This window comes from Pollicipes pollicipes, unplaced genomic scaffold, assembly GCF_011947565.3.
Source record: "Pollicipes pollicipes isolate AB1234 unplaced genomic scaffold, Ppol_2.1 Scaffold_7231;HRSCAF=8579_pilon_pilon_pilon, whole genome shotgun sequence".
Classification (NCBI taxonomy): domain Eukaryota; kingdom Metazoa; phylum Arthropoda; class Thecostraca; order Pollicipedomorpha; family Pollicipedidae; genus Pollicipes; species Pollicipes pollicipes.
This window is the reverse complement of record NW_023597034.1, coordinates 3,252,892-3,272,034: the sequence shown is the minus strand read 5'-3', so window position 1 is coordinate 3,272,034 and position 19,143 is coordinate 3,252,892. Positions and strand designations below refer to the sequence as shown.

At 52.0% G+C, this 19,143-nt stretch overlaps 1 protein-coding gene across 1 annotated transcript in view; it reads left to right on the top strand.

Annotated features, from left to right (window-relative positions):
- Positions 1 to 7,435: 7,435 nt before the first annotated feature.
- The window catches only part of per (period circadian regulator), a gene marked incomplete at its 3' end in the record, with an annotated part of 29,309 nt that continues 17,601 nt past the window's right edge, over positions 7,436 to 19,143 (top strand). Inside the window, 1 exon segment of the mRNA XM_037232843.1 lies at positions 7,436 to 7,447. Coding sequence (XP_037088738.1) covers positions 7,436 to 7,447 — 12 coding nt within the window.

The following is a 19,143-nucleotide window of genomic DNA, read 5'->3' as shown; positions in this document are numbered from 1 at the left end:
GCGCGGCTAGGTGACGGCATGCGGCGGCGCCAGCGCGGCCGGCCCGTCGTGTGCAGGGCGCGGCCGCCCGCCGGCAGCGACGCCACGGCCGCGCGGCGCGCCGATCAAATGGCGGCGCGAACGGACGGCCCCGGGCCACTGACGGGGCACTGGGGTCAGAGCGACCCCCGCCGTGGGCCACTGGACGGGGACGGGGGACAGAGCGAACCCCACTGGACGAGGGTCTGGGGTCAAAGCGAACGCCACGCGGCTCACGTGGACGGGGGTACTGGGGTGCAGAGCGAGACGCACCCCGGGCCTACTGACGAGGGTACTGGGGTCAGAGCGACGCCACGCCGGGCTCACTGGACGGGGGACTGGGGTCAGAGCGACGCCACCCCGGGCTTACTGGACGGGATATTTCTTCCTCAAATTATGATAAAATGTATTGCTTTTAATCGTTTGCTTGACAGCATTTTGTGCTACAGATTTCGTTGCATTTTCGTAGCGCAAAACATAGCTGCCAGTGGCTGTGTTTCCCTGAACACAAAGTACGGACCAAACAAAATTTAGCCGGCATGCTTTCACTGGCCGGAACCCTTGGTTACCGGTCGGAATCTTCCGCGGCAGTCCATAATTTCACTGGCCGGAACCCTCGGTTACCGGCCGGAATCTTCCGCGGCAGTCCATAATTTCGCTGGCCGGAACCCTCGGCTACCGGCCGGAATCTTCCGCGGCAGTCCAAAAGTCGCGCACATCAACTTACACACTTTATTCCCGAAGCTGCATACGACCAACACACCTAAAGCTGCATACCATCGACCTTACCTGATTGTAACTTCGAATGATGATGAAATAATCGTTACATTGATTACTGCACTACGGCCTTGACCACCGATAACCAACGAAATTATAATGGCGTCCCCACAAGACATTCCGCCATGACAGAGGGAGAAAACGTAGTGGAGGCGTAACCATTTAGACTACCGCCAACTTACCTGTGCTGTTCACCCCATATCACAGCTTCGAAGTAAAAAGTGAGTGGGTCAAGCTGTGGCTGGATCGAATTTGCAGTGTGGTGATTGGCTGCTTAGGCCGTCACGTGACAGCGCCGCATTTTCCATGGATTTCAACCATGTTGAAGGCTAATTGCAGGCTGTAGTGGATGCTGACTCTGACGTAGCCGATGGATAACATATCAAATAGAACGAAATGAGACGCACAGAGCCTCAATATCCGACTGAAAAGAATGCTAGGTTTTTATAGATTAATCGTGAAACTGCACTGTTGAGAATACAACTTCCATACCAACAACATTTTTCCGAACTTCAAAGCACAAAAATGTGTATCATACAGGCAGTAGTCATGCAGCCCAAAAGCGGCTTTCATGTCGACATCTCTATTCGTTCTGACCACGTCGGTGGTGCAGTCGCCTAGTTCTTGTGCCAAGCGTAGGTGGGCGGTTCTTGGGCAAGGTCGACTTTGGCAGGTTTTATCGGTTCCTACTCAAGCGATGAGGCCATTGGAGGGTGATTGTCCTGCTCCGGTAATAGCACTGCGTTAACGAGCGCCTGCGGCGGTGGGGTCGCGGAAATAGTCGGCCTTAGACAGCATATTCAGCCTGTTGGTCCACCCCGAGGGCACGGCCTTGACCCTGGTCGCCGCCGTAGTAGTCCTCTGGCCTCCGTGCCCGAGAAATCAGGGCTGCCCCGCTGTATGCACGCGCGCTGCGGCGGGAATTCCGACAGCTAGTGTGTAGTTAAGACTGCCTCGTAAGAATTGCGGAAATGGAACCTCTGCCTTGTACAGCGTACAATGTACACGGTCGGTGGTGATCATGACAATGTTTACTGCAGCATGCTGCACGAGGATGAGCCCGGCATTGATCACAAACTCTCCGAATCAGCTCCAACGAACGGATGTGGCGCCCCGGCACTACATCGACCATAGCATGCTTCCTTGGCTATTTCTTTGGCACTTGTCTCTGCTACCTTCAACATGTGACGTAACAGAACATCTACTACAGCTGGTGGTCACTGCCGACTGAACGCCATTCCGACGCATTTTTCACCCGGCAAGCAGTGGGGTGCGTTCCTGGCAAACTTCAAACCGCTGCTTGACAAGCATGCCCCAGAGCGGGGAGTCCAGATCTTCAGCCTGACCAGGCGCCCTGCGTCTATCGCGACCAGACGACTGACAGCACAGCGATGTGCCCTCCGCACTCCGGCGCGATGTACAGCCAACTGAACCGTCGGGAGTGTGCAGCCATACAAATCAACCGCTGCGAAGATGTGCAATGACGCGTCGGGTGGGCCAGGTCCGGTGGAGTGCACCGCATTGTCCAAAGCGTCGTCGGTAGAATGGAACCATGGCCAACAGCGTTTTTTTTCGTTTTTCAATACAACGGCCTCCCGATAGGTGTGAAAAATCGGTGTGATGCGTACTCATTGAGCGTTAGGGTCTGCAATTGAGAAAACGCTGGCTGCCTCCCTGCTGTTACCCATTGCATGTGAGTATCCATGGCTTTACCCAACGCGTGAAGTTCACTGCTGTGCTCTCGGGAGACAGCAGTCGATCAGAGGCACAATCTCACAGAGTTGATGAAGACGACTGTACCCTTACAGTTAGACACACACACGCAACATAACCTCGCTCACCGTTCGCTAGCCAATAGCAGCGTTTTACAGGGCCCTGATGCCCTTCACACGGTCGGTTGACCGACGGCTCGGGCAACGGGCCGCATGGCGCCAGGCGGCGATCCGGCGGCTGCCGGGACGTCCCGGCGGGCCAGCCGGGCAGGAACACGCCACATCCCCCTCCGCGGCGACCGAATCGATGACGTCGTCACAGCTGGAGACGGTCTGGTCGCCGCCCGCCAAGTTGACTGCGTCTGACGCCGCCCCCGGGGGCAGGTCGGCAAGGTGAAGGGGTCGACCGCTCCTGAGCTTCATCAGGGCCCTGCAGAGTCAGGAGAAGAAAACAACAATTTCTCCACCCAGAGAACTTTATCGCTGGGCGACTTGATGTAGTAGTCACGTCTGCGACTATCGCCGATGGCGGTTCCCACGCATCCCACAGCTTGTTGCGGAGATCTTGCATGCGAGCCTCTGTACCGACCCTCAGAGGTGGCAGAGTTTTGGCGGTCCAGCAGTAGTGGTTAAAACCTGTGCTCTTCAGTGCTGCTGCTTCGGAGCCGCAGTCAGCTGCGCTGCCACTCATGAGAGAATAAGCGGCGACCGGCAGGAACATGGGAACAGAAGGGATGGTCGTAAACGACCTGAGCTGGGAGCGACCATCAGCCCGGGCGTGTTCCGAAGTTCCAGAAGGCCTTCATAATAAGCATCGGTGTTGAGTTCTCCGCCATGGCACGTCGTCTGGATGAGCGCGTTGACGGCCAGGACTCCAGCGTGCCCATGTGACTGTGCGTGTCGGGGCGTTGATTGTTCCAGCCTCACTACTCAACGTCTGAAGAATCTCTTGGCGTCGCATCTGGAGAACCGAGGACCTCAATCGGAGCGGAAGCGGTTTGGAATGCCGAGATCGGCGAATGCCTCTCTGATGACCTGGATCAGCCGGCCGGCTCGAGTGTCTCCTCTGGGGAATGCAAAACTGACAGGCCATCCGAGGCTCTGTCCATGTAGACTAGGAAATGATGATCAGCATGGAAGAACAGGTCTGCCGAAACTTTCTCAAAGATGCAAGATGGTGGAGAGGCAGTCATTGGTTCGGGCGGCGCAGCTGGCAGACCTCACAGCTGTCCATCAGTTTCTTGATTTTTGAATCTAGACCACCAGACAACCTGCTGTCTGACGCGTCTCTTCATACGCCTAGTCCCCTGATAAGCCGCGTGGAGGCTGCCAAGAATTTGGGGTCTAGCAGCAAGCAGTATGACGATCATGGGGCTTTCCAGCGCGAGGCTGTCCACAGCAGAGAAGTCTCCTCGGATCGTTTAATATGGCTGCAGATCGACGTCCAGAAGCTGTTTGGATGACGGCCAGACTTTCTGGCCGTGACAGAGCAGCCCTCGGTATGCCGCGTCGCTAGATGGCATTGTGGTGAGGTCCTCAAATCGAAGGCTCTTGAGATGCTCTGGCGCCTCTTCGTCACCGGAGAACAGCGTGCCTGCCACATGCCGCACATGCATCGCGTGTACGCGATGTCAGAGCTGAAATTCGTCAGCTGCTGAGCCATTCCCGTGAATCAACGCAATACGGTGATGTTGGAGAGTGCGGGAAACCAGCGATAACTCTCATCTTGGGCGGGTTTGCTTTCGCGCCTCGATGGAATACTTGATATCCGCAGTAGTCTACTTCTGCTTCTGCGAAGACGAATTTCTCCCTCTTCAAGATGCTCTTCTACTCCCGGCAGCGCTGCAGAAGGACTCGGAACCGCTGAATGTGGACTTCAAAGTTCTCGTCGAAGACCAGCACGTCGACAGCCACCTTGACGATGTTGTTGAGACCTTCGATAGCGATGTCTCCCCTGCGGCAGACCTCGCCTTTGGTTGAAATGAGGCCCACGGGTGCCCTGAGGAAACGAAAGCGACCCCACGGCGTGATGAAAGTGGTGAGATACCGGCGGTCTGCGTCCAATGGGAGTCGTCGGTAACCCGACGCCGCGTCCACAGACGTGAAACAGCGGCGCTCTGCAGGTATTGCTGACACCGTCCCCTTCGGTGTGACGAGAGGGTGCAGTGATCGCTTGACGAAGGAGTTCAGCTTGGAGAGGTCGACGTAGACACGAGGATCTCCCGACGCCTTGGGAACGACCACCAGTGGCTGGCACCATTCTAATGGCTTGCCACTAACCGCTTCGATTATGTCCCTCTGAACCAAACTACCAATATCCTTCCTAATTTGTGGTCTCCAAGCAAAATGGATCCTTCTTGCGGCCCTGACAGCAAAGGTTTGTACTTGCTGCTTCAGATGGATCTGCATGGATACGCCAGCCATTGCTGGAGGAAAACCACCTGCGGAGAACCCATCAGCGAACTCTTCCACAATGTCCTCTTTTCATTCCTGATTTGTCGCGAAGAGACGTTTGCTCGGCCACAGGTGCCAACAGCAGGTTTGCTGTAAGTTATTGCTTCACTTGTCTGTTCTACCTTGGAATATGGCGGACAAGGTTGAGGGTAATGATGAGGCAGGATATCTATACTCTTGGATGCGTACCAGGAAAAGAACATACCCAGAGCCTCACGGCAGACGTGGAATGTCTAGAGAGTTGTCCTGCTCTGGAGAGTGATGCTGGTACGGAGGGAGCCGACGCACGACACGGGTTGATCGCTCGCAGCTACCGTGCCTTGCTACCACCATGCTCAAGATTCTTGATGTAGTCCGGTAGGCAGATAAAATCCATATTCGGATGCATGTCAACTGAACGCAACTGGCGCAGTGCAAATACTGCGTCACGACCAGCAATGTCGGTCACATTAGTGCTCGTGCCGCTCCTCCTCTCTGGTCAGTCAGTAAGCCGACACTATAGGGCCACCTGCAAGGAACGTGCCGTCAACAGCGACACCCCATGACAATCTTACCAGGTGCACTTCCTGACCAGGGGCGTAATCTGTACCCTTGCATATGTACCAAGCAATCCCTTATATTGTGCTGCATTTTGTGTATACATTATCATTTTGATCATTATGGGTTCAAGGCTTCTGTGTTGAGCTAACGGCATTAAGCATGCATGCTTTGAGTGCTGTAGGATTTAGGGTGGTTAAATCGCGCTTGGGCGTGCAAGCGTGAACCATCCCATAAGACGATATAATATTATACAGGGTAGTTGTCCTGAAGCATTTTGCTGGTTCTTTGCCCTCATCCCAATCTCTGGCAAACCAAAATATGATGCATGCCTAATATTTCCATAGAAGACGGACTACCTCAGTGTTGGCATTCAAATGTGCCCAATTCAGAGATTCATGGAATTAAAAAACGGACTTACTCTTGCCATGCCCTTCAACGTTTTCGTATAGATTTCCACCCACAAAGTCACATCTCACCAAGATCGTTGTATGTGCTCCAGAATTCTACCTTCCTTTTGTAAAACTGTAATTCTGTGGCGAAACTTAATGGAAAAAGTTGAGTGTACTCTAACGCTCCACACATTCCCCCGCCCTTGGACCTCCATGACATTGGACAGCGGTCTGCGGTATGCTGCCGCCGGCCGCAGACCATCCAAATCAGAGGTCAAATAGCGAGCAGGCATTGGCGCAGCCAAGATCGAGCATGCAGAGATCCTCCCCGACTCCACCAGTAGCTCTACGTGATGAAATCTCGCTTGGTTGCGCTCCCCCTTCGTCTCTGATTATCCTGACTGTGCCCCTGCGAGTGCGTACATGGCGACTTGAGCCCACAAACCGCCACGGGTGGGTTGGGATCGCCAGGAGCTGACAAAAATCCAGCTACGAAGGGCAAAAAGCTTTTCTTTTGTTACGGTTTAAACCATTTTGTTGATTGTTCATAACCTTCCACGTGTAATCGGACGCCCTGACCATGATGTCTGGGAGGTTTACTATACCAGATCGCGGTGGGCACCATTGGTGTGGTACGGCCTTTCTGGTGCTAAATCGGTCTTTTCAGCTCATTTATTCATCTCGTGATCAGCGTTGGTATTTTGGTGATGGAAGTGGACATTCTGGATGACCAATTCATTTTGTCCGCGGAGGAGATTACTGGGATTTAGATGCATTACAACGGTGTTGTGAAGCGTTCGTCGTTCATTTCACAATATCTAAAAATCGTGAGGCTCCTCAATATGGGACTCATATTTTTTTCTTTGAAAATTATAATCGAATGAGAAAATTTTGTTGGAAATACACATAGCTGTTTCAACTACAAAATAGAGAGCTTTTCATTTTTAATTTTGCTTACGACGAACATGACTACAAAAACTCACATGTCGCCCGCTTGGAAAACGTGACCCGGCAGCAGCCTTGTCGATGACAGGGGCCAGCCCCAGGGTGGCCTGGTCGGGCGTGCGGTTGGTGGTCGGACAGTGAGCGCAGTTGATAGCTGGTCGTGATACAAATGCTGTGGGTGCTAGCTGATGGTGCAAATGTAAGCTACTGTGAGCACTATCACAAAACGTTGGCTTGACGACCTTGGTGGAGCCTGGGGAAGACTCGCTTGCCGTTACCATGGATGATTGTAGTCTGGATGTTCCGAAACAGGTATGGTTTGTTGCTGTTACGGTGTTTGGTGAACTCACCATGCTTTATCCATGACTTTCTCGACTTGTTTTTATTCTCTAGTGTACGTTATCTTTACAAGTTATCACCGAAAAATTAAAACATCCTCATCAATTCGTTCGGTGGCAAGATTTTTTTCATGTTCCATGCATCCCAAGAAGGAAAGCCCAATTTCAGACTCAAATTCAATTGCCATAACTGAGCTGGTCGCAGATGAATGCTGGTGGTGGCATTTTTGGTGGACTTAACCTGTTAGGGAACATTCCCAACATGTATGTCAAGGTCAGGTCAATTTAAGTGTGCTATTCAAGATACCTTTAATAGTACATGGAACTGTCCCCATACATAATGGGGCAGTATCAGCACATATTGGCTCTGTGCCAATGTGCATGCTGATTATCACTGTCAATATGTTTGCATTGATGACCATGCATTCAAAGGTGTGGAGCTAGAACCCATGGTACAGCAATACCGTTAATGTACATGCATCATAATCCAGATTCCAATAAGCCTATGCGAGGTTCCCAAATGGGAAGCCATGGGACCCCAGGACTCCCACTTTATTGCATCTTTGTGTGTGAAATGTCATGCTATACCAAGTTGCTTCTCTAGTCAGCAGCCATGTCAGCTTCAACTTTTTTGCTCCATTTTTATGCTTTTTCCCTATGATAAATGCAGCCTAGTTTTTCTGGGTTATGGCTTTTGCTGAATGATCTTAATTTTTCCCATTTTGGGGAGACTTATTGCTGCACTGCAAGGATAAGGAAAGTATAAAAGTGAAAGAAGTCAAATCCTCAAGGCTGTAAGGAGTTCTTACACATGTAGATTTGGTGCCCTGGATATTTTTCTGTCAAATCAGGCTTGGAGTATATTCTACCAGCCCTACCAGCAATATTCATGCTTTCTTGCTTACCACAGCACTAACTTTGTAGACCAATAGCACCAATATTTCTCTTGTACTATTTCTTAACTTTCAAACATAGTGCTAGGCTCACAGTAGAATGTGAACATAAAGGTCACATGGGCCCTTTCTTTTCATGTTGATACACTTAGCAAAGCACAGGGGTAAATTTTGTTTCCGCCATTCATTCTGCCCCTTCACACCAACCTCCGTGTGAAGTGTGATTTCCACCGTCAGAAATCCCGCGGATTCCCGCTCTCTCTCATCAATGACTTGACCTACTGAATTAGTTCCGATAGCTCGTATTAAGGTTCATAGTTCATTTTTTGTGCTTTTCTCTTATCGCTGCATCAGACGCATCCGATTTGAGCGGCAATACCAGTTTTCTCGAAATCATGAAAAGCTCAGAATTTCCACTAGCCGCTCCTACGGAGGAAATCTCTTGGATTCCCTGCTCACCATTATGCAAGTAATATATTTCATTTGCCTGATTTCTCCAGCCTGTGAGTTCTGTAATATTTGCGACACAATTTGCCAAAATGTTTGTTTAATAACCGTTACGAAAGCCCGAACCCTGTTATTATCCCGCGATTTCAGCGAATGGTTATCCTTTGGCTTTTATTCTCCCCTATGGCGCTTACCACGGTGGCTCTTTTCTAGGCGTACTGTGGCTTTGGGAAACGGATTATCGCATGGTGCATAGTGGCGCACTAGCTCAAACTTCAACCAGTGCGCTTCTGTGCAACTGGCCCCTGTCTCCTGCTGTGCCAATCACAAGCATTCATTGTGCTGGTGTCCTTTATACTAGTCGACGGATTACTTTTAAAGGAATGTTCGACATTTGAAGATATTGAAGCAAACATCAGATACAATGAAATAAACTCACTTGTAACTATTGTTATACTTTTAAGTGAAAAGGCTGTTGTAGGCAACGCAATTTCTCCGCTTAGCAAACGTGCTCCTCAATACGTCATTGCTTGGCCACGTCGTTTTACCTTGCACAACATTTTTTTAGAGCAAATTGACGGCCGTTTTATCTGGAAATCATGCTCATGAATGCCAGATCGGAGCGACTCGACAAACGTATTTTTGTTGGCTTTGATCGCCGCATAGCCAGTGGCATGGCATGATTTGACTAACGTCATTATGGTGTCGTGGATGCCTGGGTAACCTTGGAATAGTCTCCCCGAAATAGTCTACACGTCTTCGCGGACGTTTAGCTCAGAAACTAGGTTTCATGTCCTTAGAAGGGCAGGGCTGTGAAGTGCACTGCAATGATCGTCAAGACGGACATTTCAGTTCAAAACCCGATACAAATGTGGAGCGCAACCTTACAGCCCAGTTTCCCAAGGCGACGTCTCGCGTTACCGCGACGGCCGCCGGCGCGCGACGACAGCCGCCCAGCGTGCCGCTGCGATTGCTGACGTCACACGTTTGGCTAGCTACGTCACACGTCATTCGCCAACGGCTGGTTTCCATAGCAACGGCTTGTCGCGTTACGACGCGCTCCGGGAGAGGGGAGGGTGGGTAGGTGCGTGCCGCCGCCGTCGGGATGGTGTGTGGGGAGGGGGGAGGGGGAGTGCGCATGTTACAAAAAAACAAACAAAAAAAACGTTGCCGTGAGAAGAATATTGACTTGAGAGAAATGAAAAGTTTGCGTTGTTCAGACTCGAGTTGCATAATCATCCTGCTCTCAACGCGCGCCTCCGTGGTTTCACCCCAAGACGAATCTGGACTTGAGAGACGTTTAGTTGGCTGACCTCAGCCTGAGCCTCTGGTTAAGGGGTACTTCTGGGGCCACGCCCGTTGGAAGTGGCATAAGCCCCTTGCGGGCAGAAGGCTCAGCATTTTTTTTTTTGACAGTTTGGGACGTCCGAAGGGTGTTCTGAAGGCCTTCTAAGACTTAGAAGCGGGTCTGGTGACATAAGAATAGCATTCCGATCCTGAAAACTACTCTGAATAAAAAAGCGCACGACGGAGCAATGAAGAGGAGGCTGCCCGACTGAGCGGCCCCATGTGACCGATTTCTCCACCTTCCTCCCTGGCTCTGCCACTGGCCAGAGTCGAAACGGATTTTAGATGTCAGTGGCTGTCATTGGTATTGCATTACCAACGAAACTGCACGTGATTGCTGCAGAGTATTGGGCGGACCACGGGCGGGGGAGGGACGTGTGAAGCATGTCGAAGGGAAAGGAGGGCACAACTAAAGCCTATTCGCTGAAAGTGATTTTTTTCACGAAAATTGTGACTTGACGTGAGACGTGGCATTATCTTAATCTCATTTTTTGTGTCTCATGAATTTTTAAGTGAACATTCATTCACGCGCACGTTAATACAGTGATACATATGGTGAAGGGTGGGTACATATCCCAGGAAGCATGATGGAAGTACGCCCCTGACGCGGACACTTGATTGTTGCCGAGGGGATGAACTTACCTGCTCCGGTTGAAATGTTGGGAGGTCCAAATTGTATATGCAGACACGACTCATGCACCAGTCCGATGACCCACGCGACAGCCTGACGCTCCACGCTACAGTCCGGCACGAACACTCGCCCGAGCATCCAGTGTGCTCTTTGCTCCTCGCGGGCCAAGGACCGGGACCACGGCAACAGAGGCTCAAGGTTGCAGCATGAGCTATACACCAACCGAGTCACTACGAAACGAAAAACTTCACGCTCCCAATCCTCGCCATAGTGCCGCGCTTTTCGCTCTCTTCTGCGACGTCGAAGATAGGTGGCGGTAGTTGCCTGTTGTCTTCTCCAGATGATATCCAAAGCCCCGTTCAGTGCAACACAGGCGTGAGTGCCTGTACCTCAGGGCCCGTGCCATCAACGTGCCGGTTGCGCCTGAGCAGCCGCGACTAAAACTCCTACGGTGAATTTGCTGGTCCGTTGTTAAACATCGGTGTCGGTACCAAGGCCCGAAATGACAGAAAGGGAGACGCGTTCAGAGAGGGATGGACCATGAAGAATGAGGAACACTTGACAACAGCAACCATCTGCCTAGTTCTGGCTGCCAATATGTCAGCAGCGGACAAACAATTCCCAGATCAGTAAACGTTCATCGTTTACAACAGCGGGGCGAATAAACGAAAGACGCCAGCGTGATTCTCACACAGCAGTAGCGTCACCTATCGGTGACCGTACTCGTTGAGGTATTGGCCTCGTCCCGCTGCAATAGCCCTTATAAGACTCGTTCAACGCAGGTTCGTAAATGCAGTTCATTACAACGCTGCCACTTATAGCACAACATTACGACGAAGGATAGTGATATGGTTAAGCGCATATCGCTCCACCTAACCGCGCCGGTGACACCAGCGCGTTTTCTGATTGAACAAATGCGTTCCTGCGTCATCCCGTCTACCGCATACGTCACTTGCCGGCGGTAGGCGGCGGTCGCTGCCGCGCCGACGACCGCAGATGTCGCTCGGGCGGCCGCAGTTGCCGTTGACGCGGCAGGATCGCTGGAACGGGCACCTGTCTACTGGACTTAAGTCCGCAGGCCCGCAATGTGCGGACTAAAACAGCCCCAAAGTGGTAACTCTAACCCGCAACAGCTGGCCACGGCCTTCAGCAGATCCTGCCGTCGTCATAACGATAGTGATCGCGCCAGCTACAGTTGTCGTGGACTTTGGACAGCTTCACTTCAGCACTACACTTCTTCCCCTGGGTGAAGTGGAGTGCTGTTGCAAAGCCCTTGACGGCATAACTTCGACTCGAAAATAACGCCAATTTACACCCTTACCATATCTTAATTGTGCTACATTGGTGCAACCGAGAGTTTTTATTAAGCTAAATGGTCGTGAGATTTCACCAGAATATGTTTTAGAAATAGACCCTAAAGCTAGCACACTCCTCTGAAAGAGAATGTTTCATATTGGAAGATATAGAAGCGAGCAGCAGGTGTGATGACAAGCTCATTTAAAACTATTGGTATGCTTTTAGATGGAAAAGACCGCTCTAGACAGCGAAATTTCGCCGTTTAGTAAAGATTATCCTCAATACGTCATTGTTTTATTGCGTCATGGAACGTTTGTATGACGTAGATGTGCTACCAGACTGGCCGTTTCAAAATAACCCCTGTGCTTGGCGGGTTGACTCACTTGTAGTGCTTCAATCTTCCGAGAGGTGGCTGTGGGGGCGCTGGAGGTGTTTGCTGGAGCAAATGCCGCTATGTGCTCGTGTTTTCGACCTTTCTCATAGTGTTCTTGCCTGCTTGGCCATGAGTTTTAGGTGTTTAAGTTCACATTCTCGGTTACCGCGCTATTCTTAAGTTATTCCATTGCATGTCTTATTTCCGTAATGTCCAGTGTCGATGTCCAACTCCCTGCAGTATACAGCACAAGACGTGAAATTGACATTTGCTCCCAGCAGATTTTGCCGTCGTCGTGACGACGGCGGTTGTTATGACGACGGCGTTTGCGACACATGCAACTACGGCGGACTTTGGATACGCTCTGAGGCTACTAAAGAGAGTAGGAGTCTCGTGCTGTTACAGCACGTTGAAAGCGTAATTTGGACTCGAAAATAAAGCAGATATTATTTTTATTGATGGTGCTACGGGAGCACAACCCAGTGCTATCATCAGACTAAATGACCCTGGGTCTCTGCCTATGCATATCTTAAAATATACGCCAAAGGTACGACACTGTCTTTAAGGGCGTTATGCCACATTTGGATGGGGTTTTGAACTTAAATAGCCATTTTGAAGTTCGCCCGGTGGAGCTCAAAAGCCCTGCCATTCATAAGACCTAAAACCCTCTAGTTCTGAGCTGCACGCCCCGAATATATGCAAGCTGTTTTTAGGCTGTTCAGGCATGCACGGCACCATAGCAACGCCATTCAAATCCTCAGACGCCGTTGACGATGCGGCGTTCAAGATCAAGCAGAAAAATGACGTCCAGCCGTTCAGACATGGTGTCCGGGGGCACGATTCCTAATTAAAGTGGACTTAAAGTGGTTTTCTAAATCAGTGTTGAGCTAGGTGTGCAAGTTTCAATCACGGCTGATTATTTGGATTGGAGCCCTGTTGACCAGAAATGGTCATTTCAGGGCTATTTTGGAATGAAGGAAAGTGGATAACGGTGGGACAGGACTGCGTGCGTCTGGGGATCAGCCGTTGAGGCTTAGCCCGCGCAGGGATCCATCTGTGCTATTTCGGGGTGCCCCGTCTGGTTTTCCTGCAGGGGCCTGGCAGAGGGCCTCTCGGCCCACTCGTGGCTGACGCATGCAGCCTGTCCCGGGCAAGCGGGGCGTCGCGAGGATTTGGAATAAAACAAGAAAGAGGATAAGAGGGTCATATGTCCAATCATGGCTTTATATTTCTTTGTTATATTTTATGTTAAGCTTTTATTTTCATAGTTGGCAGTGCAGCGTTAATTAAATTGATGGTTTCATCTTATCCTGTTTTTAAGGCAGCTTTGAGTATGGGAAATAGTTGTTGAAAATATATGGTAATGACAGTGGTGCTATCCACTTTTTTCTTTGCTTTCCATGTGTTTTAGAACCTTGCATGACTGCCATATGCTAAGGCCGTTGGACACAGTTCAGGCTAGGAGGCCGAGCTGCAGTTTGTGGACTTAAGTTTTCATAATTAAGCTGGAATACACCGGGACTGGGAGGATTGGTTAGCGTGACCTGGCCATGTACCAGCCTCGCCCGACCCTGACCTGAGCTGCCCTGCAAAGGTGCTTGTCAGCCTTTCCCCACCCTGACCTGCAGGGCTGAGGCTGGAGCTGCAGTTGGAGCTGGGGCTGAGGCTGAGGTTGAGTGAGGCTGAGGCTGGGGCTGAGGCTGAGGCTGAGGCTGAGGCTGAGGCTGAGGCTGGGGCTGGGGCTGGGGCTGAGGATGAGGCTGAGGCTGGGGCTGGCCTGGGGCTGAGGCTGAGGCTGAAGCTGAGGCTGAGGCTGAGGCTGAGGCCGAGGCTGAGGCTGAGGCTGAGGCCGAGGCTGAGGCTGAGGCTGAGGTTGAGGATCAGGCTGAGGCTGAGGCTGAGGCTGAGGCTGAGGCTGAGGCTGAGGCTGAGGCTGGGGCTGAGGCTGAGGCTGAGACTGAGACTGAGACTGAGACTGAGGCTGGGGCTAGGGCTGGGGCTGGGGCTGGGGCTGGGGCTGGGGCTGGGGCTGAGGCTGAGACTGGGGCTGGGCTGGACCCCGCCCCAGTCCGCCCCCCCCTCAGTTGATGACGGGCAAGCACCTTCGCAGGGCAGCTCAGGTCAGAGTAAGTTGCATTCTGACACATAGCCAAGCCACGCTAACCAATCCTCTCAGATCCCTGCCCAGCATTGCAGGTAAGGGTAGGGCAAGGCTGACAAGCCAAAATCCGGCGACCTCTCCAGGGCGGCGGTTACCGGGCGGAGCAGCGCCTTCACTGCCATCGCTAAATGCCCGCTGTCCGCGGCCGAGTGCAGGAACGAAGTCGTTGAGCGTTGACCGGCGCCACCGCCCGGTATGTGAGTACCGCCACTGTTACCCTCCGGTGAAGAAGCATCGCCGCTGGTCTCTGACGCGCGGCCTCCTCCTGTCGATGGGCGGCCGTCGCCGTGCGGCCTCCTGTCGGCGGGCGGCTGTCGCCGTGCAGCCTCCACCTGTCGGCGGGCGGCCGTCGCCGTGCGGCCTCCCGTCGACGGGCGGCTGTCGTCGTGCAGCCCCCTCCCGTCGGCGGGCGGCCGTCGCCGTGCAGCCTCCACCTGTCGGCGGGCGGCCGTCGCCGTGCGGCCTCCCGTCGACGGGCGGCTGTCGTCGTGCAGCCTCCTCCTGTCGACGGGCGGCCGGCGCCGTGCAGCCTCCTCCTGTCGACGGGCGGCCGGCGCCGTGCGGCCTCCTCCTGAGGCTGCACGGCGACGGGCGGCCGTCGCCGTGCAGCCTCCTCCTGTCAACGGGCGGCCGTCGCCGTGCAGCCTCCTCCTGTCGACGGGCGGCCGTCGCCGTGCAGCCTCCTCCTGTCAACGGGCGGCCGTCGCCGTGCAGCCTCCTCCTGTCAACGGGCGGCCGGCGCTGTGCAGCCTCCTCCTGTCGACGGGCGGCCGTCGCCGTGCAGCCTCCTCCTGTCAACGGGCGGCCGGCGCCGTGCGGCCTCCTCCTGTCGACGGGCGGCCGTCGCCGTGCAGCCTCCTCCTGTCAACGGGCGGCCGTCGCCGTGCAGCCTCCTCCTGTCAACGGGCAGCCGGCGCCGTGCAGCCTCCTCCTGTCAACGGGCGGCCGTCGCCGTGCAGCCTCCTCCTGTCAACGGGCGGCCGTCGCCGTGCAGCCTCCTCCTGTCAACGGGCGGCCGGCGCCGTGCAGCCTCCTCCTGTCAACGGGCGGCCGTCGCCGTGCAGCCTCCTCCTGTCAACGGGCGGCCGTCGCCGTGCAGCCTCCTCCTGTCAACGGGCGGCCGGCGCCGTGCAGCCTCCTCCTGTCGACGGGCGGCCGTCGCCGTGCAGCCTCCTCCTGTCAACGGGCGGCCGTCGCCGTGCAGCCTCCTCCTGTCAACGGGCGGCCGTCGCCGTGCAGCCTCCTCCTGTCAGCGGGCAGCCGGCGCCGTGCTGGGCTGCCACGTCAAGTTGGCAATGTGAACGCCGCTTGACTAAAATGGCAGACTTGTCTCCATGGGCCTCCGATCTGTATCATGACGTATTCATCGCGGGCAAGATGCATGGTTAGGCGGATCGATACGCGCTTAGCCATATCACTATATTTCGTGGTCATGTGCTATAAATGGCAAGGTAATGCATTGCCTTTACCAGCCCACGTTGAACGAGTTTTATAAGGGCTGTTGCAGCGGGACGAGGTCAACAGCTTAACGAGTACGGTCGCCGATGGGTGACGCTATCCAGTGTTGTTATGTGGGGTTATGATTAGGTGCTGTGTTAGAATCGCGGGAGCGCCTCGTTTATTCGCACTGTTCTCTGTTGCGCCGACGGTCTCCGCTCGAGCGTGTTGTGGTTGGTGTCGTGCTGGTGGGAGGTAAGGGACCGTTCGTGTGGCGACCAGGGGACCGGGCTGCCGACTGAGCCGCGCGCGGATCACGCATAGGCGGATGACTGGAACGCCGGCCAGTCTGGTGACGGAAGTGCGTGGGCGCCTGGGCATCCGAGCGCTCAGCCAAGGGCGACTCCATTGTGTTTTTCATCTGGGTCTGCGTGGTCGACTCAATTTACCCGGTTTACATGGGCAGCCGAGGATAATTCGAATTAAGATCGGAACGGATCATGCGACGTTAACCCTCTCGGCGAGGGGCGTTTACATGGGCGAAACCGGCTTTACGTCGGATTAACGGTCGATAGTTCGATCCCGCTTAGTTCGAACCAAGGAACGGGTTATGGGCGAAAACTGCGCTTTTGAGGCGAACTGAACAAAACAAGAAGAAAAAAGCCGGTACTCTGCGTATGGATGGCGAATGTCACGAGCCATGGTGGGCGCGAGACAGCTTTGAGGGCGAGGAGGAAGATGGACTTCGTTGGAAAAATGATCTGTGCGGGACTCATAGGCTTTGTAGTTACAGCACAAGCCATAGCACTTGAAACACAGGAGTTGCGCAGTCAGCACTGCCAAATCTGTCACATAAGCAGTGTTATATGCAAATTTTTACTAGCAGGAAACTGGCTAGCACGAAATCAGTATTTTCTTGTATTGGCCAATGACACTCACAAACTTACCACACTCATCAGTATGCCACCCAGCATCATGTCATCTACTTTGCGCAGCCCAAGAAACACATTACCTAATCCCGCACCAATGCATATATGAGCAGCCTGCAACAGTGAGCTAAGCTACAGAAATGACTCATGAATGCTACACAGTTTGTGGCAAAAATTGTGTAACTATGTTGTCTTTCCCCATCCAATGCATCATCAGTACCTGAGGGCAGCATTGCCATTTAGACTTGGCATGGACTGGCAAGTCAGAATGCAGCTATTTGCTTTCTTGACATACTAGGGTTGAAATACTGCTTTGATATCCTTGCAGTCAACAGCATTGGCTGATATGGACTGATGGCTAGGTGGCACAAACAGCCGTGTTCGCACAGTCCAAAGATCATAACGTGAACCAGCCCCAGAGCTGTCATGACAAAAGCAATCTGGGCTCAAAATTCATAACAAATGATTAATTATAGCAACAGCTCAATTATCCACCTCATGGTTTGCAAAGATATGTGTCACAAAAAAGCACCAAGGCAACATATTTACTCACCAGTACAAAAACAGGTAATGATGTGCACTGCAGATGTTCTCTGCACATCATGTGGCATTAGGTTAGGTTTACTTAGTTTATGCACTGTTTTCTTCCACATGAAATGCACAAACCTGGATTTGACAGAGTACTGATGACAGCTAATTTCATCCAGTGCTCACATTTGCGTTCTTGACATTTTGGAACCATCACTGGGCAATTTTGGTCCCATCATTAAAAATAGTTCACATTCTGCACTGACTGCAATGATCTATTGCCTATATTTGTTGATCCTTTGCATCATGCAGGAATTATTGAGTTACCTATCTCACACACATTAAACTGACAAGCAACAAACAGCCTAATTGCATCAAAAACAAATATTCCAGCCCCCGCTTCCTTGCCAGTTGGTCTACCAGTGTGACGTAACTTCATATTTCCTTGACAAGCCAGTCACCAATATCCAGCACATCCCTCCTGCCAATAGGTGGTCAACCAAATGTTCAAGTCACAGGAGGAATGTCTGCAAAATCAATCCTGGGGCATTTATGTATTCACCTAATGAAAGAAACTATTGGTACTCCCTGCAAGAATTGTTGAACAGTTGAATTACCTACCTCGTGGCCTGCAGACACCCATCACAAAAAAGCACCAAGGTGACATATTTAATCACCAGCACAAAAACAGGTGATGATATGCAACACAGATGTGTTCTCCATGCAGCATGTGCCATCATGTTAGGTGTTAGTTTATGCACTGTTTTCCTGCACATGGAACACACAAACTTGGATTTAGCAGAGTAATGACGACAACTATTTTCATCCAGTGTTCACATTTGCTTTCTTGCTGTTTTGACCCCATCATTGGGCAATTTCAGTCCTACCATTAAAAAAGTTCACATTCCGAGCTGAGTGCAATGATCTATATTTGTTCATCCGTCATATCATGCAGCAATTTTTAAGCTACCTTTCTCACACAAATTAAACTGACAAGCAACCAGCATCCTAATTTAAGGAACATCTGCAAAAACACTCCTGGGGACTTAAGGTATTAACTTAATGAACGAAACTTGGATGCATTCTCTGCAAGAATTTTGAGCAATCCAAAAATTAAAATGAGAACAAGTCAAAGCTATATAAAATAACCATATTACCTCCATCTGGCTTTTCGAAGCATGGAGCCTGCCCCAGATGTAAACTAATCTAACCTTTAGGCGGAAAGATAGCACCAAACACCGTCGACGCCTGCTGTCTGCATAGATCAAGCGCCTAGCAAGGCTAAATTACGTGAGCATTTCTGTGCTGCTAGCCACTCAAGGCCCTCAATAATAAGAGTAGTTTTAGCAGCATGATGTCAACTTCACCTTCCTTCTCTTTTCCCTTACCATCTTGGACTTGAACCGTCTCGAGCAATAGCTAAAAACCCGTGGAAAAGCGGTAACACCGCACAAAGCTGAAATGGCTATGAACAGAACTGCGTGCGCCAGGCATTTTTCTTTTTTTTTTTGTTTAGACAGCTGACGGCCGATAATTCGGACGAAATCCCTTCCTGAACGGATGATCCTCTCACGGGAAGGGATTTCCTCCGGCGCACGATTCGAATCAGCGGAACGGCGCGTGAGTGTATACATGGGCCGGATAGTTCGGATCGAGGACGGGTCCCGGCTTAATTCGAATCACAGCTGCCCATGTAAACCGGGTAAATTTACCCTGATTGAGACAGAGGTGCGGGGGTTGAGAAGCTTCAGGAGAGGCGGCTGGGGAAAACAGTCAGTTTGTGTTCGTCATGTGGCCATTGTACCTTGCTGATTGTGCATATGTTTTGCTGGACTGTGATGACATTTTGGACTTAGTAGTGCACCGTGCCTTGGGATACGACATACCTGTCTTGGCTCTTTCACAGCGAATTTCGTTCTCTTTGTTCC